This window comes from Ursus maritimus (assembly GCF_017311325.1).
Source record: "Ursus maritimus isolate PB19 chromosome X unlocalized genomic scaffold, ASM1731132v1 scaffold_X1, whole genome shotgun sequence".
Taxonomy (NCBI): Eukaryota; Metazoa; Chordata; class Mammalia; order Carnivora; family Ursidae; genus Ursus; species Ursus maritimus.
This window is the reverse complement of record NW_024423319.1, coordinates 125,176,770-125,198,047: the sequence shown is the minus strand read 5'-3', so window position 1 is coordinate 125,198,047 and position 21,278 is coordinate 125,176,770. Positions and strand designations below refer to the sequence as shown.

General features: G+C 56.5%; 2 protein-coding genes across 5 annotated transcripts in view; one reads left to right on the top strand and one right to left on the bottom strand.

The window, feature by feature from the left end:
* The window catches only part of GTPBP6 (GTP binding protein 6 (putative)), a 15,684-nt gene extending 11,747 nt beyond the window's left edge, over positions 1-3,937 (bottom strand). For all 4 annotated transcript variants that reach the window (XM_040635176.1, XM_040635192.1, XM_040635194.1 and 1 more), the window contains exon 1: positions 3,559-3,937. In XM_040635176.1, the coding sequence (XP_040491110.1) occupies positions 3,559-3,907 (349 nt within the window). In that variant the 5' untranslated portion in view covers positions 3,908-3,937. The remainder of the gene's footprint in view (positions 1-3,558) is intronic.
* A 2,497-nt stretch (positions 3,938-6,434) lies between these two features.
* Positions 6,435-21,278, top strand: part of LOC103666326 (cohesin subunit SA-2-like) — a 47,088-nt gene continuing 32,244 nt past the window's right edge. Inside the window, exons 1-6 of the mRNA XM_040635171.1 lie at positions 6,435-6,710; positions 7,413-7,482; positions 14,165-14,320; positions 15,431-15,583; positions 16,492-16,588; positions 18,222-18,298. Coding sequence (XP_040491105.1) covers positions 6,706-6,710; positions 7,413-7,482; positions 14,165-14,320; positions 15,431-15,583; positions 16,492-16,588; positions 18,222-18,298 — 558 coding nt within the window. The 5' untranslated portion in view covers positions 6,435-6,705. The remainder of the gene's footprint in view (positions 6,711-7,412; positions 7,483-14,164; positions 14,321-15,430; positions 15,584-16,491; positions 16,589-18,221; positions 18,299-21,278) is intronic.

The window sequence follows — 21,278 nt, the reverse complement described above, 5'->3', positions numbered from 1 at the left end:
GGGGGGGGGGGGGGGGGGGGGGGTCCCAAGGAGGGGCTGGTCACAGAAGCTGAGGGCACGGAGGGCTGGGGCCTTGAGCAGAGGTTGTCCTGACAGCATTCCCGAGCAGGGAGGCAGTGCAGGGCCCCCTGAGATGCTGTGCTCTCCCACCGCCCCACGAGGCTGCCCCCCCCACCAGCACGGTGTCACAGAGTAGCCATCCCCTCCAAACAGCACAGCCCCTGCTGCATTATCCCCACTCCAGCAACTGGATGCTACGGTCTTTGGGCCAGCCTTGCTGAGCAGTGGCAAACGTTAAGTCCCTGAATCATCCTCAGAGCTCAGGCACAGGGAGGAAACTGAGGCTGGGAGGGGAGGTAATAAGGGCGGTGGCAATCCGAAGCCATGGGGAGAGGCCCCAAGCTCTGCTTGGTGGAGGACGGGGTCCCCCATCCTCTGGGCTGAAGGGAAACACAGTCTCCTGAGCTTTGACTCCTGATGGGCCTTGTGGGTCCTCCTCACCTCCACCCTTCTAGTTGCTCAGATCAGGTGCGTGGGGCCACCCCCCACCAACTTCTCTCCTTCAACGTTAGGCATAGCGCATCAGCAAACCCCATAGGCACTGCCTTTCCCGACCTCCATGGTGGGGGGCGGGGGGCACAGCTCAATCGTGATCACCCCTGCGGCTTCCCAGAGCCCCTGCTGGGGACGTGAGCCTTCTGCAGACGCCCACAGCCATAAGCCTAAGGATGTGGTCAACACGCCACATGGAACCCCCCAACCCTCGGGCTGGGTACCCACTTGGTGGGAGCGAGCACTGAGAAACACTGTGGGGTCCGCAGTTCAGAGGCAGAGGCTGGCTCACGGCTGGGACTACGGAACACGACCCCTGCCCGCACCTCAGCACCGCTCCATCGGTTACGCGTCTTCAGCTCAGGTCACGGTCCCGGGGTCCTGGGATCCAGTCCCATCAGGCTCCCTGCTCAGCAGGAAGTCTGCTTCTCCCTCTGCCCCTCCCCCTGCCTGTGCACGCTCACGCTCTCTCTCTCTCTCTCTCTCTGTGAAATAAATAAATAAACCTTTGAAAAAACACAAATGACTATGATTGGTATGGGCTCTGACGGATAAAGCAGAAAGCATGCAAAAACAGACGGGCAGTGTAAGCAGACAGATGGAAAGCCGAAGAAAGAACGGAACACAAAGGCCAGCGGTTAGAAACACTCTAACGGAACTGGAGAGTTCCTCTGATGGGCTATGAGCGGGGCGGGCAAGGCCGAGGCACGAGTCCCTCAGCTTGCAGACAGGGCGAGAGTGACAACTGCAAACGTCTGCCCTGGGAACGAACGATGTTGTCGAGCGTGTGAAGAGTCAGGCCACGGACTGGAGTGAAACATTTGTAAAAAAAAAAACAAAACAAAACATCTGAGTTATCCACAACGTACGAAGAGCTCTTGAGGCCCACAATGGTTCGGAGACCGAACTCACACTTCACCACAGAACACACGGAGACGGCAAATAGCCTAGGAAGAGATGCTCCGCGAGATCGCTCACTGGGGAAACGCGTGCGAATTTCCATGAGAGCCTGGTACGCACTGACGAGACCGGTCCCAAACGCGCCACATGGACAGCAGCTAATGCTGGCCAGGATACGGTACAACAAGATCTCTCCGCATTGATGATGGGACTGCAAAGCCACGCAGCCCCTTGGAAAGCAGTTTCCTGGTTTCTTCCTTCCTTCCTCCCTCCCTCCCTCCCTCTCTTTCTTTTTAAATTAATTATTTTGACACAGAGAGAAAACACGAGTAGGAGAGGGAGAAGGAGAAGCAGACTCTCCATGTGGCAGGGAGCCGGACGCTGGAATAGATCCCAGGACCCTGAGATCGTGAACTGAGATGAAGGCAGACACTTCACCGAAGGAGCCCCCCAGGTGCCCCCAGACAACAGAATATTACCAGCACTGCACACAAATGAGCTGTCAAGCCACAAAAAGTCACGCAGGAACCTTAGAGGCACGTTACTGAGTGAAAGCAGCTGGTCCGCAAAGGCCGCAGGTGCACGACTCTAACTGTGACCTGGAGAAGGCAGGACGGTGCACGCGGTAGACACACGCGTGGTTGCCAGGAGGGGGTGGGGGGAAGCAGGAACAGGTGGGGCCCTGAGACGCCTCCGTTTAACAGTGTAATGGGGGATGCCTGGCACTGCACCTTGTCCAGACCCACAGGACATCTAACACACAGAGATAAACCGTGTTGAAGCCGCAGGCTCTGGGTGATGGCGTGCTCACGGGGGTTCCTGGATGGTAACACATCTCTGGATCGGGGTGGGGAGGCTCAACCCCGAGGCTGAGCGGTGGGACAGGTGGTCCATGGGAAACCTCTGTGCCGTGTCCTTGATTTTGCTGTGAAACCACAGCCTTAGAATGAATGGAGCCCCCACCGTACTGGGTTACTCCCTTGCTCAGAGCCAGCGTACCTGTGCAAATGACACTCAGCATGGGGCTCACACTGGTGTCTGTGAGACCCCCAGGGCCCCGGCTCTCAGGGCCCCCACCTGCCCACAGCCTGCCAGCTGGCCTGCTGGGGCACCGCGGTCCCTGGAGGACCCCTCTCTGCACTCTCCGGAGGACTGACCCTCCTACCGTGGGGTGTGGTCCTCCCAGGCCGTCCAGCACCGTTGGCTTGAGATGGCCAGAGGCTCTCACCCCTCGTCACCCGTCTGCAGCACTCAGCCCAGGTGGTGGCTGTCTGCCTTGTGTGCGAGCCGAGCCCCGAGCCTGGCACAGGCTGCTCCCACACAGGTGGATGCCGCCTGTCCCAGCAAGGTGGCCCGGAGCCAAGCCCCGAGCCTGCGTCACAGCGGCCACGGCACCGGCTGCTCCCGCACGGGTGGATGCTGCCTGTCCCAGGAAGGTGGCCAGGCAGGGGCGGGCGGCCCAGGGTTTGCAGTGTCTGTGGTGAAGCGCATGTGTGGTGAGCATTGCCGTGCACAAGCTGGAGTCTCGGGCGAGCACTGAACTGGGCACGTGGGTCAGTGACACAGGTAAGGATCCGTAGCACGCACGCACACACAGACTCTGCGCACTGGCTCTAGACATGTCCCACACTCCATTCCTAAAGGATGGGAACAGGGCGGGACACAGCCCTGACAAGCTGCAGGGGACAGGAGGGCCTCGCCAGGGAGCAGCCCCAGGGGAGGGGGCCCAGGCAGTAGGGGGGTGGGGCTGCTTCCAGCGGCCCAGGGCAGGTTGTGTGTGTGTGTGTCCGGGGGGGATGTGGCAGCCCCGCCCTCCCCTCCGAGGCCCCGCCTCCGAACCTCCACACCCTTCCACCCCCGCCCCCGGCAGTCCCGCCTCCGAGTCCCCGGCCCCGCCCCCAGGGTCCCACCTTGAGTTCCAGCCCTCGAAGCCCCGCCCCCGAGTCTCCACCCCCTCCGGCAGTCCCGCCTCTGACTCCCCGGCCCCGCCCCCAGAGTCCCAGCACTCGGAAGCCCCGCCCCAAGCACCAGTCCTCGAAGCCCCGCCCCTCCGAGGCCCCGCCTCTCCATGACCCCCGCCCAGCCCGCAGCGGCGCTCCGGGTCACCTCGGGTCAGCTGCGGCTTCCCCGGTCCCTGCTTGACCTCAGGGTGAATCAGGCACACGCGCTGGGTCCCCACCGGCAGCAAAGGGTCCCTCCTCAGTAGCTCCTCCTCCTCTTCTTCCTCCTCCGCATCTTCTGGCTCCTCCTCCTCCTCTCCCGCTCGGCTTCTCGGGCCATTAGCCCGTGGGCCCCGTCCTCCACTTCCTCGCCCCTTGAGGCCCCCGGACCCAAAGGCGGCGAGCGCGCGATTGGGGCACGCCGGCAGCCACGGCGCAGCTCTCGGAGCCCCGCGGCCGCGAACCACGCGAGACAGCCAGGGCCCGGGGCGGACGGCGGCCCGCAGGGCCCACATCCCGCGATCGCCCGCACGCAATGGGGCGGAGCTTCGGGGGCGTGCTCCCGTGCAGACTCCCCATTGGCCGCCGGGTGTCACGTGCTCGCCGCCGCCTGATTGGCGGGCGCGGTTGCGGGCGGGCAGGGCTTGGGATGCTGCCGCCGGGGACGAGCTTCGCTTCCGCGGGGCCTGCTCTCGGCGGACGCCCGCGCCAGGTAGTGCAGCCAGCGGGGCCAGGCGCCGGCATCCGCCCCGGGGCAGGCGCTTCCCCACACGCGTCCCTCTGCGGCCTCCGCGCGGGATCGGGGTCTGCTCCTGGGGGTCTGTTCCCGTCCCCGGGGGTCCCACGTCCTGCCTTGGGGGGTCCGAGTGCCGCCGCGGGGGGTCCGAGTGCCTTCCCGGGGGTCCCACAGCTGCCTTGGGGGTCCGAGTGCCGCCCCGGGGGGTCCCACATCCTGCTTTGGGGGTCCGAGTGCCGCCCCGGGGGTCCCACATCCGTCCTGCGGGTCCGAGCGCTGCCCCGTGGGTCCCACATCCTGCCTTGAGGGTCCGAATGCTGTCCCGGGGGTCCCACATCCTGCCTGTGGGTCAAGTGCTGCCCCGGGGGATCCTGTACACCGCCTTGGGGGTCGGAGTGCTGCCCCGGGGGTCCCACATCCTGCTTTGGGGGTCCGACTGCTGCCCGGGGGGGGGGGCACATCCTGCCTTGCAGGTCCGAGTGCCTCCCTGGGGGGGTCGTGAACGCTGCCTTGGGGATCTCAGTGCTGCTGGGGGCGGGTCTCACATCCTGCCTTGGGGGTCCGAGTCTGCGGGGGGCGGGTGTGTGTCCCACATCTTGCCTTGCACGTCTGAGTGCTGCCTGGGGCTGGAGGGGGGGTTCCCACATCCTGCCTTAGGGGTCTGAGTGCTTCCTCAGAGAGTCCACTTCCTGCCTTGCAGGTCCGAGTACAGCCCCAGGGGTCCAGAACCCTGCTTTGAGGGTCCGAGTGCTCCTCCAGCGGTCCACATCCTACCTTGGGAGTCCAAGCTCATTCCAGGGATTCCCGAACTCTGCCTTGCAGGTCCCAAATGCCCCCAGAGATCCCATATACTGCTTTGGGGGTGTGAGTGCAGCCCTGGGGATCCCAGGACACTTCCTTGGGGGCATCTGACCTGTTCCCCGGGGGTCCTGAAGCCTGTAGGATCTGGAGCCTGGTGGGGGAGTGGGGGGCTCCTGAACACTGCTTGTAGGTTCTGAATGTAGCCTGGGGGGGTCGTGAAGTATGTGTTGGTAATCCAAGTGTGGCATGTGGGGTTCAGGCACTGGGGTTTGAACCAGCCGTGGGGGTCCTAAACTCTGCCTTGGAGATTCTGGTCCGGCTCCAGGGGTTCCAAAGTCTGCATCAGTAGCCTGCAGTGTGGCCCAGGGGCTCCAGACCCTACACTGTGGGGGAGGGAGGCAAAGGGAGCACCAGGAGTCCTGAACCCTGCCGTGGGAGTCCTCTCTCATCCCTGGGGCTCTGGAACCTTGCCTTGGGGGGTCCTAGCCAGTCCTTAGGAGTCTGGAAGTTTTCATGGCATGTCTGAGTTTGGGCATCCCCGGTGCTGGTTGGGGGTCTGAATCCTGCCTGGGGGGGTTCTGAAGTCTGTGCTGGTAGCCTGAGTGTGGCCGCAGAGGTCCCAGGACCTCCTTGGAGATCACAGCCTGGCTGGTGAATGTGGTGTGGAGTCCACTGGGTGCAGCAGGGATTGGGGGGTGGGCTGGTTCCGAAGGAGCATCCCTCCTGTTCAGACTGTGATCCGTTCTGTTCTCCAGGAAAAATCCCAAACAGCATGGTGTTGCAAGCTGTCACTAGGGGGTTCTTGTTTTCACAGAGCCGCAGTTTTAATTGAAATGTTCCTTTTTAAGTGTGTGCAGAAAGCTGTGGTCTTTCTGATGTTTAGAGAGAGGATGTGACAGCTCCTCGTTCTGACACATGCAGTGAGGGAAATGCCAGAGGATTACAGGGGGACGTAGCCCAGGAAAGCAACTCAGTTGCTATGTAGGATGGGTGTGGGGGATGAAAAGCAGCGTTTGAGATGGTGTTACTAGCGGGATCCGTCCTAGGCACAGCCCGAGCAAAATGTGACCAAGTTGAGCAGAATTAAATGGAGACGTCGATCGTTTGTGTTAAAGAAAATGGGCAAACTCAGATTGTCGTCCCACTCAGATTGTTGCCCGTGAAGCCCTGGACGGGCCATTGTTCCTGGATGCCATTTCCTGGTGGGTGGAGTGAGAGACTGGATTAAAACTTGCAGGAATGAATGCTCAAGTGTGTGCGTTCTGGGCGGTGTATATCCTTCCGTGTTTGGCCCCCCGCTGGCCCTCTGTTCCGTCGCATGGCTCGAGACTGCCAGGCACAGGGAATGTGGATGAGTGAGCCCATGGAAATACCACTGGGTCTGATGTCCCCGCGAGGGTGTCTTTGGAGGGCCTGGGTCTGAGATGCTGGGGTGGCGCCTGTGTGCAGAGGGAGGCTGGCTGGAGCTCGCATGGCCACCCGCCGCGAAGCTGTTACGCCACCTGGCGTAGGATGCGGGCAGGTTCCCTCATGCAAGCCTTCCCTCCTCTCCAGGGGAGTGCAGTCTTACTTGAGGGGAGAAGAGAAGAGCTGCCGGAGCTCATGTTTCCAGGGCTGTGTCGGGCACCGGGCTCTCCGTGGGACACATACACCTCTCCCCGTTCTCCTCCGCTTGCTGTCCGGGCTGGATCCCCGGCACTGTGCCCCGGAGCCTGCCTTCCCAGCGGTTTCTAGGGGCGGGTGGGGGAGGGACGCGGCGAGGATTAACGCCAGATAATGAGGTAACGCATTTTTTTACGGCTTTACTATTGATGGTGTGTCTTATGGCTGCGGACAGAGGGTAGACGGTTTCCTCTTAAGTAAGTTGAGAATCCTACCACCTTACCTTCACGCAGATGGAGAGCTCTCTGGAAGCAGTGTCTCCTGATTATTATACACAGTGCAGACATGGTGCTGGGGCTGTGGGAAAGATGGGGAAGACAGGTGAAGACAGGTCCCCCCGGGTAGATGCGCTGTGTACGGAACACGAGGGGCTCCACGCCAGTGTGGAGGGAAGCACTCGCGTTTTGGCTCGGTTTTGAAAGTATTCCATTGTCTGGATGGTCAAATATCCGTGGTTTGTAAAGTGCATGGTGGATGGCGTGGTGAGATGCATCATGAGGGGAGAGACCCCAAACCACGCATAGCGGGTTAGAATCAAGGAGAGCCGGGGGTGTAGGATTGAGCCCTCTGCCTCCGCACACATGGACCACGCTGAGACCGTGCTTTCTGTAAGCGGAGCCACTCCCAATTCCTGGGCATTGTCTCGGTTTTGTTGCTTTCTTCCCTCTGCTGACAACCGTTTAACAGCGTCCAGGGGCAGACGATGTACTCAGCGTCCCCCGTGTTTGGAAGCGTGTGTACCTTTGAGAGAGACGAGCGTGTGGGGGTGGCTTGCAGATCCCAGGGCTTCATGCCGCGATCTGACTTTTCTTGTGTCTTAGTGGACGGTCTCGCCGAGAGGGGGTGAAAGCCGTGTCGGTGTGCGGCGGCCGTGGCCGGGACGGTGTGTCGGTAAGTGCTTGTGCTCAGGGAGCTCGCGGCCAGCTTTCTATACGCTTGTTACGTGGGCCTAACGTGCATGTTTCCCTCTGAGAAAGAAAAGTGCCGTGTTTGTGTGGACGAGGACGTGGACAGAAGAACACAGAAGGAAATACAAGTCACCCGCGTGTGACCATATAGCGGTCACTGAAGATTTTGGTGTATATTGGTGCAGTCTTTTTGTTTTTCCTTTTTTTTTTTTTTTAAAGTAATCTCTACACCCAACGTGGGGCTTGAACTCACAACCTGAGATCAAGGGTGGCGTGCTGTACGAACTGAGCCAGCCAGGCACCCCTCTTCCACTCCTTTTATATACATGCACATACGTGTACATATGTTCTTGCGTATCTGTACACACGCATGTGTGTGTAGATATATGTCCCAACATTTAATTAAAAGTGGGTTCACATTACATATATTATAAAATTTTAAGCTTCGGGGGTGCCCGGCCGGCTCAGTTGGTAGAGCACGTGCCTCTTGATCTTAAGGTCATGAGTTCGAGCCCCACGTGGGGCGTGGAGTCTCCTAAAAAAAGCAGAAACAAACGAAAAAGGAAAAAAACCCTGAAGCTTGAAAGGGATACGGAGTGTACTGTGAGTGAGTGTGCAGCCGTGTGATCTGCTGGCTGCTTGGTCGTGGAGTTAATCATAATCCCTTACGTGACCTGGCCGGTTCCGTGACTATGGGGTGTGACGACTATGTCGTGAGAGGACTGTTTGTCACCGCTCCTGATTTCAGGGTGAAACTAGTGAACAGCAGCCCGACTGTAGTCTGGGGGCGTTGCACGGGCGCTGCCGTGTGGGGGGTTACTCCTTGTGGCCGCAGAATGCGTGAGAAGCTATGAAGTCCGCTCTGTGGCCCACATGTGGGCACGTACGGAAATATGCCTCTGTTCCTCGCGGGTGAACGCAGTGGCGGGTAGATGTACATTTAACATTTTACGAGACCGCCAAGCTGCTTTCCCACGTGGTTGTACCGTTTCACATTCCTGTGGGCAGGTGGGAGAATTCCCGCCGCTCCCTGTCCCCCCGCCCCAGCACCTGTCAGCATGTTTGATCTTAGCTGTTCAAATGGTGGTGGCTTGGTTTCAGTCTGTATCTCCCTAGTGCCTAATGAACTCAGCATTCTTCCCTGTGCTTACTGTCCCATCTGTGTATATTTTCTGGTGACGAGTCTGTTGCAATCTTTCGAGGGTCGTTTTTATTGACTTGTTTGTTTTCTTGTTGCGTTTCAAGAGTTCTTTATAAAATATTGGTGAAGGCCCTTTATTAGATTACGTGGTTTGCGAGTATTTTCTACCAGACACTGGCTTCTGTTTTCATTCTGGTTTTTTTTTTTTTTTTAAGATTTTATTTATTTATTTGGGACAGAGGCGAGGGGCACAAGCAGGGGGAGCAGCAGGCAGAGGGAGAAGCAGTGTGGACACTGATCAGGGAGCCCAACGCAGGGCTCGATCCCAGGACCCTGGGATCATGTCCTGGGCCGAAGACGGATGCTTAACCTACTGAGCCACCCAGGTGCCCCTTCATTCTGTTAACAGTGTATTTTACAAGAGCAAAAGTTTTGAGTTTTGATAGAGTCCATTTATCAATTATTTCTTTTGTGGATTACACGTTTAGTGATGGATCTAAGCATTTTAACCCTAGATCGCAAAATTTTTCTCCCATTTTTCTTGTAAGAGTTTTACGGTTTTACATCTTAACTTTTAGGTCCTTGACTGATTTTTATGTGAGCTGAAAGATGTGGGTCAGAGCTCATTGTTTTGCATGTGGACGCCCAGTTGTTCAGTACCATTTTTAAGCAGACTATCCTTTATCCATCGAGTTTCTTTTGCAATCTTATAAAAAGCCAGTTGACCATAGTTAAGTGGTTCTAGTTCTGGACTTTGTCCTGTTCCTCTGATCTATGAGACTATCCTTTTGCCAGGACCACACAGTCTGGATTACTATAGTTATTTTTTTTTAAGATTTTATTAATTTATTTGACAGAGAGAGAGACAGCCAGCCAGTGAGAGAGGGAACACAAGCAGGGGAAGTGGGAGAGGAAGAAGCAGGCTCCCAGCCAAGGAGTCTGATGTGGGGCTCGATCCCTGATCGCCGGGATCACGTCCTGAGCCAAAGGCAAACGCTTAATGACTGAGCCACCCAGGCGCCCCTGAATTACTATAGTTTTATACTAAGATTTGAAATTAGATGGTGTGAATCCTCCAACTTTGTTGTTTTTGAAAATTGTTTGGACTGTCCTAGTTCCTTTTTCTCTCCATATAAATTTTAGAATCAGCTTGCTAATATCTAGAAAAACTTATGCTTGGATGTTGATTGGGATTTTGCTGAATCTGTAGATCATGTTGGGTTGTGTTCACATTGTAATACTCTGAAGTCTTCCAGTCCATGAACATGGGATGCTTTTCCATTTATCTATATCTTCTTTAATTTCTTGTAGCAATCTTTTGTACTTTTCATCATCCAGGTCTTTCACCATCTTGGTTAAGTTAATTCCTATGTATTTTATTCTTCTTGATGCTACTGTCGTTGGAATTGTTTTTGTAATTTCCTTTTCAGATTGCTCCTTATTGGTGTGTAGAAATGCAGCTGATTTTTGGGTGTTGGCTTTGTATCCTGCGACTTTACGCGATTCATGTATTAGTTCCCAGAGTCTGTGTGGGTGTGTCTAGAATTGTTAGGGTCTCTACATGTAAAATCATGTCATCTGTAGAACAGTTTGACTCTTTCCTTTCCAATTCTGATGTTTTTCTCTCTTTCTCTGTTGCTCTGTGTGGTTGCCCTGGCTTGAATTTCCATTACTGCGTTAAGTGGAAGTGGCACAAATGAACATTCTTGCCTTGTTCCTCATCGTAGATGAAGCCTTTCTGCCTCTCACCATTGCGCGTGATATTCACTGTGGGTTTTTCATAGATGGCTTTGGTTACATTGAGATAATTTCCTCCCCTTCTTAGTTGGTTCTTTGTCTGTCTGTGTGTGTATCATGAAAGGGTATTGAATTTTGTCAGATACTTTTTGTCAATCAGTTGAGTTGATCTTGTGATATTTTTCCTTAATTCCATTGATGTGATGCCTTACGTTGGTCAGTTTTTGTATGTTGAACCAACCTTCTACTTCAGAAGTAAGTCCTGTGTGGTCATGGTGTATAGTCCTCTAACATGCTGCTAAGTTCTGTTTGCTGGTATTTTGTTGAGGATTTTCACATCAGTGTTCATGAAGAATATTGGTCTGTAGTTTCCTTGTAGTGTCTCTGTCTGGCTTTGGAATCAGGGTAATAATTCTGGCTCCCTGGAATGCATTGGGAAGTGTTCCCTCCTCTTCAGTGTTTGGAGAAGTTTGGGAAGGATTGGTATTAGTTCTCCTTAAAACCTTTGGTAGAATTCCTCGGTGACACTTTCAGGTGAATTCAGGGCTTCTCTTCTCAGGAGATTTTGATTACCGATTCAATCTCCTACTAGTTATATGTGTATTCAGATTTTTCACTTCTGTGTGACTTACTCTTGGTAGGGTTTGTGTTTCTAGAAATTTGTCCATTTCATATAGGTTATCCCATTTGTTGGTGTGCAGTTGGTCACAAGACTCTCTTCTAATCCTATTTCTATGGAATCTGTAGTAATGCCCCCACTTTCATTTCTGATTTTTATAATATGAGTCTTCACTCTTTTGTCCATAGTTCATCTAAGCTGAAGTTTTCTTAATTCTGTTATGTTTTGGAAGAACCAACTTTTGGTTTCATTGGTTTTCTCTGTTGTCTATTATCTGTTGTGTTTATCTCAGTTCTATTTCTTTTTTAGTTCCTTCCATCTGCTACCTTTGGATTCCATTTGTCCTTTTTCTCGTTCCTCAAGGCGTATACTTGCATTGTTGATCGGGGATCTTTCTTGGTTTTCAGGGTTGGCACTTACAGCTACAAATTTCCTATTAGCACTGCGTTCCCAGTGTCCCATTAGTTTTAGTTGTGCTGTGTTTTTGTTTTCATTTTCCCTAAGTATTTTCTAATTGCCCTCTCTGATCCACTCATTTTTTTAAAAAAGATTTTATTTATTTCAGAGAGACTGAGAGAGAGAGACAGAGGGAGAAGGAGCAGAGGAAGGGGCAGAGGGAGAGGGAGAAGCAGACACTCCAGTGAGCAGGGAGCCTGACATGGGGCTTGATCCCAGGACTCTGGGATCATGACCTGAACTGAAGGCAGACGCTTAACTGACTATGCCACCCAGGTGCCCGAGATCCACTTGTTCTTCAGTAGTATGTGTTTTAATTTCCACAGTTTTGTGGATTTTCCAGTTTTCCTTCTGTTACTGATTTCTAACTTCATTTCATTGTGGTCAGAGACGATACTTTGTATGTTAACTACTGAGTGGAAGGTGTGTGCTATTGCTGGGTGGGGGGTTTAGTATCTATGTCTTAGATCTAGTTGGTTTGTTAAGTCCTTTTTGTCCTCACTTGTCTTCTGTCTGGTTGTTCTATCCCTTATCGAGAGTGGGGTATTGAAGTTGCCCTCTGTTGTACGTAGCATGGTCCATTTCACCATTCCATTCCATGAACATGGTATAGCTCACTGTTTCCGAAGGTCTTATTTGATTTTTTTCATCAAACTCTTGTAGCGTTCAGGACACAGACCCTACATGTATTTTGTTAGGTTGATATCTAAGTATTTCATTTTTGAGGAGCTGTTGTATTTGGTACTTTTTTTTCTTAATTTCCACGTGCAGTTTTTACTGCTTGTTTATAGAAATATGATTGATTCTGTGATAGTGACCTTGTATTCTGTGGCCTTGCTAAATTCACTGTTGAGTTTGAGGAGATAGTTCGATACGTCCTCTGGGACTTTCTACATAGCCAATCCTGTCATTCTCCAATAGAGGTAATTTTACACCTTCTTTCCCAATCGGGTGACTTTCATTTCCTTCTCCTGTTCGCTGCATGGAGTAGGACTTCGAATGCATTGTGGAGTAGAAGTAGTCGGCCTTGCTGCGTTCTTGGCCCAGTGTGAATGCAGGTGTGGAACAAGCATCCAGTCCTGGGTGGGGAGGGAGACTCTGGCCTCTAGTGCTGATTAGTGCCTCACGTGGTGCTGCTGGCCACACAGAGCACTTTATACCTTCTGTCTCTACTTGTCTTCTTAGCCTCTGAGAACTGGGTTAAAATCTAAAGCCATGAAAGGCATTTTCTGTAGCGTATGGAGGATAGGAAAGAGGGAGCAGTGGACGTAGTTCAAGGTGGAGTAAATGGCAAACCAGTTCATGCTACGTCCCAGGGATAACAGGTACCAATAGCCAAACCTGAGACTTTCTTACTTGAAATCATTATACACTTGCCGAAGAGTTCCGAAAACAGTACAGAAAGTGAATGTCTTCCTGTCATCCTGATGCCTCACGTGAGTATCACACCACGTGTGCGTCATCTCACAGTCTCTGTGCATACGTGTACATTTGCAAATTCATCTTCCCGAAGACACTTGAGAGTGCATTCCTGAGGCAAGGCCTTTAATGACACACGTGTCAATGTGGGGTTCCTACAGGCGGGACCAGGTGTGCGTTGCAGTGGGGTTACTGGTGGCAGTGAGCCAGCCTGGCCTAGCCCTAGAGCCCTCCGACGTTCTCGGTCATGAAGACCGTGTCGTAGAGGCCCACAGTGTAAGGGTGTAGGGGTGTGGTGCTAACATGGGCACTTGTCCTGCAGACCCTCTCTGCCCCAGGATGGCCCTCGAGGACTCACAGTGTCAGCGTGCCCTTGGTGGGCCATAGTTTAGTGGGCAGGGGGGCATTGGGTCAGGGCAGGCATGGCCCTGGTTCTCTCACTGCATCCGTGTTGGTCCTCGTGCAGTAGTTGCAGCCCACTAGGGAAGGTCACACTGCTATTGGGCAGGTGTGCCCGTGAGTGATCCTCAGGTTCCCCTGTCTGCATATGTGGCCCCAGCTTCTGCCAGCACCCCCAGGTTTCACTGTCTCCATGACTCCCAGGTTTGCCACCTTTGTGCATGACCCCAGGTTCTTTTGTGACTCCCTCGTTCTGCTGTGTGCACCCGTGACCCCTGGTTCTGGGCTACCCTCCTTGTGCCCCATGAGGCTGTGGTGGTCACAGCCCTGCTTCTGCTGGGCCATTGGGCCCCACGAGCCCCTAGAGACAGGGATAGCTGGCTCACCTGTCCCACAGGACTGACTTCCCCTGACCTTGCTGGTCACTGGCCCGAGCTCCCCATCTCCATCCTGGGCTCTGATCAGTGGAGTGATGGGTACCCCATAGCCCTGAGACACAGCCCTCGGGATTGGGTTCAGAACGGCTTGCTGTTCCCTGGACACTGGTGGTCATGGCTGTGGCTGCAGCAAGTGGACTGGGTGTGTCAGGCTGGGACGGGGGCATGGGTGGGGAGATGGATGAGGACACGGGCACCATGGAGGTTGGTGTATGAGCACTCAGCTGAGGGCCTGGCGAGAATCAGAGGCTCTGGCTAAGGCCTCTGTCCTGCAGCCACAGTGGGTGACTCGGGGTGGCTGCCTTCCTTGCCCCGGGGCCCCTGGTGGTAATGGGCAGTTGTAGCGGCTACTTCCTGGCCGTGCCTCCTCAGTCCGGCAGTGAAGGGGTCCCGTCATTAAGCTGGCCTCCAGGTATCAGCGTTTCCTGGCTCTTCACATGCCACTTTCTGGTTGTAGATGCAGGAAGGACCCTCGGGGGGCCGGGATGCCGGTAGGAGTGGACCCCGACGGCGAGGCCGGCGTTCCTGCGGGAGGCTCAGGAATCAGGCTGGCCAGTTCATCTCCGTGGTGACCGTCTTTGAGGTGATGGCCAGGAGGAGGAGCTCCATACTGGTACTGACCACTGCTGGGAGGGATCACGGGCTGGGTGGGTTGTGAAGTGCTTCTCTGCATCAGGCTAGGCGCTGGCCTGCTGGCACATGGATCCTGGAGGCTGTCATCCCTTCACGGCCTGCCCGTCGAACCACAAGCCCACTAGGGCCCAACGGGACCACCAGGGCACTTCCCCTCCCCGTCCTGAGACACGGCGTCGCCTCCCTTGTCCTCAGGCTCAGTGTCCCCTCCACATCCTCAGACACGGCATCCCGCCCCGTCCTGAGACACGGCATCCCCTCCCCCATCCACAGACACGGCATCCCCTTCCCATCCTGACACATGGCGTTCCCTCCTCTGTCCTGACACACGGCGTCCCCTCCCCATCCTGAGACACGGCATCCCCTCCCCCATCCACAGACACAGCATCCTCTTCCCCATCCACAGACACAGCATCCCCTCCCCATCCTTAGACATGGCGTCCCCTCCCTTGTCCTCAGGCTCAGTGTCCCCTCCACATCCTGAGACATGGCATCCCTCCCCGTCCTGAGACATGGCATTCCCTCCCCCATCCACAGACATGGCATCCCCTCCCCATCCTGACACAAGGCGTTCCCTCCTCTGTCCTGACACACTGCGTCCCCTCGCCATCCTCAGACATGGCGTCCCCTTACTTGTCCTCTGGCTAGTGTCCCCTCCCTGCTCTGTGGCGTTGATGCCTCCTGCCCCAGGGGGCTGGGGTCTGTCCCGCACCCTCCCTTCCAGGTGCCCCGCAGTGCAACCCCTCCTGGGGCTGGGAACCCCGCCTCCCTGCCCAGAGACTCAGGTGAGCAGACACGGCTTCTGGCTGGTGCAGGGAAGGCTGTGTGGAGCCCGGACCTGTTGGATATGAAAGCCGTGAGGATGTGATGGTGGGTGGGGCACTGCTGCGGGGTCTCTCCTGAATTGCCAGGTGTCTGCAGCTGTGTTGGTCTTGACAGTGGATTCCCAGGACAGCGCCCCCTGTGCCGGCCCTGTACCACGGCGGTGCAGCCCTGCGTGTGGGGGCGGCTGCACCCTCCTCGCCCTCCCCCGGGACATGGGGCTTCCGGTGTGGGGGGGCAGCCCGGTCAAGTCCTCCTCTGGTTTTAGGCGCAGGGAGCACCCTCGGGGGGCCAGGATACCAGCGGGCCGGGCAACCGCCGGCGAGGGCGGCCGCCACGGAAGCACCGCAAGAGGAAAGTGGCCATCACCACGGAGGTGACCCTCTTTGAGATGGTCGCCCTGGGGAAGAACTCCGTGCAGGTACTGCCCGCTGCGGGGGGAGGGGTGGCGTGCGGTGGGGCGGGTGTGGGGGGCGGCAGACACGGGCGCCCGCCTGGCATCAGTCGCTCCTCTGTGCCACATGGAGGCTAGGTTGTCCCCACGGAGTCAGGTCCCCACCCACTGCAGCCTTGTGCTGCCTGGGCTGCCCGGCCGCCATGTATGCCCGTCACATGCACCTCACACACGTACATGCACACGAGTGCTCAGCACTGCCGTCACACGACCTCATCACACACACGTACACGTACATGTACACGAGTGCTCAGCACTGCCGTCACACGACCTCATCACACACACGTACACGCACACGAGTGCTTGTAGCTGCCGTCACACAACCTCATCACACACACGTACACGCACATGCGTGCTCAGCGCTGCCGTCACACGACCTCATCACACGTACCACACGCAGCGTGCTCAGGCGCTGCCGTCTGCGACCTCATCACACACACGTACACGCACACGCGTGCTCAGCGCTGCCGTCACACGACCTCATCACACACACGTACACGCACACGCGTGCTCAGCGCTGCCGTCACACGACCTCATCACACATACGTACACGTACATGCACACAAGTGCTCAGCGCTGCCGTCACACGACCTCATCACACACACGTACACACACACGCGTGCTCATAGCTGCTCCGTCACACGACCTCATCACACACGTACATGCACACGTGTGCTCATAGCTGCTCCGTCACGCATAGCTCATCAGTCACACACACGCACGCTCACCACTGCCTGTCACGTGCCTGATCACGCACACACGCACTCACACACGAGTGCTCATCACTGGCCATCAGATGCACGTGTCCTCACGTCTGGCCCGTCCCACACTCCTCATCGCACATGCATGCTCACCACCGGCTGTTACCCCTGCAGACGGCTGTCGAGGAGTGGGTGCAGTCTTACAAGGAGGACAGGGAGCTGGCCCTGCTGGACCTCATCAGCTTCTTCGTCCAGTGCTGTGGCTGTGAAGGTGAGCCGTGCTCCTGGACGCGCGTGGGTGTCCCCACACATGGGCCCGCCGGGCCTGCCTGTCCTGCCCGCGTGTGGTTGTAAGAGACCAGGCGGGCTGGGGCTTTGGCCGAGGCTGGATTAGTAAGAGCGCTTGCTTCTTGTGAGCAGCGTTATCTCAGAGCGAAGGGTGATTGTTCTCCCAGAGAAAGCTCTGTCCGTGTCCAGACCCCAGGCCCTCAGCATATGACCTCACTTTGCCGACGTCAGCAGTACGATAGTCCTTAGGGTGGCCCTCGTCCCGTGAGACTTTGTCCTTGTAAGAGGAGGGACGCAGGGGTACCTGGATGGTGCAGTCAGTTAAATGTCCGACTCTTGGTTTCAGCTCAGGTCATGATCTCAGGGTGCTGGGATTGAGCCCCACGTCGGGCTCCATGCTCAGTGTGGAGTCTCCTTGAGACTCTCTCTCTCTCTCTCCTTCTGCCCCTCCCATCCGTGCTCTCTCTCTCAAATAAATTAATCTTAAAAAAGAAGAGGAGAAATGCAGATACAGAGGAGAAGCCACGTGAGGACAGAGGCAGAGATGGGAGGGATGTGGCCACCAGCCCAGGGACGCCTGGAGCCCCAGAAGCTGGAAGAAGCAGGAAGGACCCTCCCCCGGAGCCTCCGCTCTTTCCAAGTTGGGGTTGCTGTGGGTGGGCTTCAGCAGAGGGCCACACTGTGGTCCGTGACAGTTCCACGTCCCCTGTGCAGCGCCCGTGGAGCGGCTCGCCCAGGATGCTGACCAGTGAGCTGCTCTCGCGGGAGGCTCGGGGTGCAGGACGGGACATGTGTGGGGCCGGCACGCCCTCCCTCCCAGGGCTTTGGTCAGCACAGGATGTCAGCAGGGCCGAGGGCAGCAGGGCCGTCAGCCTCCCACGGGGACGTCTGGGTGCTGACGGACAGCTCAGGTTCTGCCGCAGGAATGCTGGAAGCTGAAGCTCTCCCCGCCGTCTGCAAGGGCGCTGTTGACTTACACACACGGAGCGTGAAAAGTACTCGGTCATACCCGGCGGGGAAACACCGACCCCTGCTGCCGTGTGCGTGCACTTTGGACGCACGGCGCTCAGGGAGAGACACAGACACACCACGCCACCCAGGGTGTGACCCCAAGTGCACGAAATGTCCAGAACGGGCATGTCCGCAGACGGACGGCATCTCAGTGGTTCCTGGGGCCAGGGAAACGGGAGGGGACCACCAGTGTCTGGGGGGTGGGGGCTTCCTGCAGTGGCCGTGGTGATGGTGCACTGCGGGAAATAAACACACTGCTGAGGTTCATGCTACGAGTGAGTCCCTCGTATGGTGTGTGCTTCCATGTCCATGAGTCGTCATCACCAGCGAACAACGGGGGCTTCCCCTTCCCTCCAGATCCTGACGCAGGAGCTGTGGGGGCAGGACCGGCCTGTCGGGAAGCCCCGGCGGCGGCGTCTAGCCGGGAGCCCTGAGGGTGCCTCGTGAAAGCCCCGTCGTGTTAGACACGCGGGAGCCACAGCGCGTGTAGACCCCAGCCAGTGAGGCTGGATTCTGTGGCCTCACTGTCCTATCTCAGGGATGAGGCCTTGTCCCCTAGGAGCAGGGCGGTCGGGTTGAACCGCGTTTCCTTCTTTCTCTCGCAGGGATGGTGACAGCCGAGCTCTACCAGAGCAACCAAGGCAAGAACGTGGTGCACAAAATGACCGAGAAGTTTGACCAGGTGGGGCGGGCTCCGCGCACTCCGTGAGCCCGGGCCTGAGGTCGCGGGAGCTTCCTCCTCAGCGTCGCTGCCCTGGATCCCCCGGGCACACGGGTTTACGGTCAAGCCTGGGGGTGGAAGGGGCTGAGGCATCCCCATCTCCAGGTAGAAGCCGTCCTTCTCTGCTTCCCTGGGAGAAGCCGGCCCTCTGGTGCTTTGCGGGCAGGACCACGTTGCTTTAGAAAGGAAAATGCAAACCTAAATTAGATATGGGACATTCTGTTATGTACGGGGAAGACGTGGTTATCACATGGTGCTCACGTGGCCTTCATCCAGAGGAAGAAACAGCAAGGCCGGCGGGTGCCTAGATGCGCCCTGCGCCCGTGCTGACCTCCTCCCCGCCGTTTGAGGAGTACGGCCCTGAACTTGGGCCTCGCGATGTTCCGGTGCTTGGGCTTTCTTGCATGCGCACCCCCGTGCATACCGGCCCTGCTGTGCCCGGCTTCCAGCTCCGTGCCGGGAGAGACCGGCGCTCAGCGTGGCGTCTCTACGGCTCTTCCCTCACACGCACACACAGTTTAGGAAAGACTTTCTATAAATGTGAATAATGTCGAGTAGACATCTATGTCATGGCTGTGGAATGTTCCATCGCATGCGTGTGTGTGGTTCCCATCCCCGTTCTGCTCCTGGTGGCCTTCGGGTCGGTTTCGGGCTTTGTGTGGCTGTGGACGTGCGACGTCCGTGGGTCCTGCTGTGTGTGTTCCCATGTGTGCGTGTAGCAAATGGTCAGAGTATGTGCACGTTTTACTCTGTGGTGTGACGCCGGCTTCTTTTCACAGCATCTCCACGGATGCGTGCCTCCGCATCCCGTGTTCGAGGCCATGTAGTTATTGCCAGTCTCGTAGTTGCATGCATGCCTTTAGGCACCCCATGTACGTGGAATCAGGCAGGATGTGTCCTTCTGTGTCCGGGTCACGTCTCAAGGTCCATCCACGTCCTAGCAGGCGCAGAACGTCTTCCTCTTCAAGGCTGCGTCATGTCCCGCTGTGTGCATGGACCATAGCTTGCTGATGGACTCGTCCTTTCAGGGAACACACGTAACATCTACATTAATTCCTCACAGTTTAAAATACTTAGTGACTTCAGAAAGTCTTGTGAATCAAGTCCGTGAACAGTAACTGTTTTCCTTAACTTTATTTGGAACGTCAACCCTAAGGAAAGGGGAAGAATACGTAGACTTCGCCTGCGTTCGGCAACTAATGCTCCGCCATCTTCACCTTACCCCCACGTGTGCACATGTGCCTCTGTGCATGCACACACGTGCACTGTGCACGTGGGCGAGCGAATGCGCTTGCGCGTGTGCCGTCTTCACCTTATCGTGCATGTGCCTCTGTGCGCGAGTGAATGCACGTGCGTGTGCCGTCTTCAGCTTATCCTCATGTGTGAGTATGTGCCTCTGTGCGGTGAATGCACACGTGTGTGCACCATGCACATGAGCGAGCAAATGCATATGCGCGTGTGCCATCTTCACCTTATCACCATGTGTGCACATGTGCTGTGTATGCACCTGTATGTGCACTGTGCACGTGGGTGAGCAAATGCGCTTGCGCGTGTGCCCTCTTCACCTTATCGTGCATGTGCCTCTGTGCGCGAGTGAATGCACGTGCGTGTGCCGTCTTCAGCTTATCCTCATGTGTGAGTATGTGCCTCTGTGTGGTGCATGCACACGCGTGTGCACCGTGCACATGAGCGAGTGAATGCACGTGCGTGTGCCGTCTTCAGCTTATCCTCATGTGTGAGTATGTGCCTCTGTGCTGTGCATGCACACGCTTGCACACGGTGTGCGTGAGCGAGCGAATGCATATGTGTGGCATCTTCATCTCATCCCCATGCATGTGCCTCTGTGCCGTGCATGCACACACATGTGCCCTGTGCATGTGAGTGAGTGAATACGTGTGCCGTCTTCATCTTATCTCCATGTGTGTGCATGTGCCCCTGTGCTGTGCATGCACATGCGTGTGCCCTGTGCACGTGAGCGAGTGCATGCAGATGTGCGCTGTACACATGGTGTGTGTGTAGGTCCATGAATGTGCACACATGTGTTTGCCACTGCTTGTGTTCCCCAGAACCACTTGCAAGGGGGCTGCAGACTGAATTGGGCCCTGGCTGTGTCTGCATGTGTGGCTGTGAACGCTCCAGTGTGACCGTGGTCCAGTCCTCCCTCTTGGGCCCACTAAGTCGCTGGAGGATAGCATCTGCGTGAAGGGGCTGCACGCATTACCGTGCCTGTCTCAGGGATGTCCTCACGTTTTGTTTCTGTCCCATTGAGGGTCCAGCTAAGGGTCCCACGTGACATTAGCCTCTGTCCCCAGGCTCCCTTGAAGCCCACAAGTTCGGCACTTTGGAGAGCTCAGGCCCGTAGTAGAGGAGGACGCCCTACTTTGCTTCCGGCCTCCATGTCCCTGAACTTAGTTCCTTCCTTGGGGTCACTGAGCATGGCCCTGACTTGACTGGGCCTCTTACTTCAGAGAACCCCCGTTGCTGGATCGGGATCCCGTTCAGTCTCCCCCCAGCTCAGAAGCAGCAGCGGCGGTGTTGCCAGTCCCCCAGCCTGTCTCCCTCATGGGAGACCCTGTGCTTCCCAAAGAGCAGGCCGCCGGACACATTGTAGGGAAATGCCAGAGTGTGAGGGCCCACAGCGGGCAGGGTGACATGCATGGCCACTGGCCGTATGGAGACGTGGCAGGGCAGCGTGAGAGGCTCCAGTGCTCCCCGGTCCTCTGCGCAGAGTGGTGTCTGTGCCGTGGTGTCTCCCGGTCCTGGCCTCCAGAGATGACACAGTGCATGTTCCGAGTGTCAGCCGTGTACACACGGCGGCTGAGCGCCGCAGACGCAGCCTGTCCCCCCCCCTCGCGAGGACACTGACGTGAAAGTGGACATGGACTGCTATTGTAGAGGCAGGGCGTGCACGCTGTCGGCTGCTCGGAGCCGCCCCCCCCCC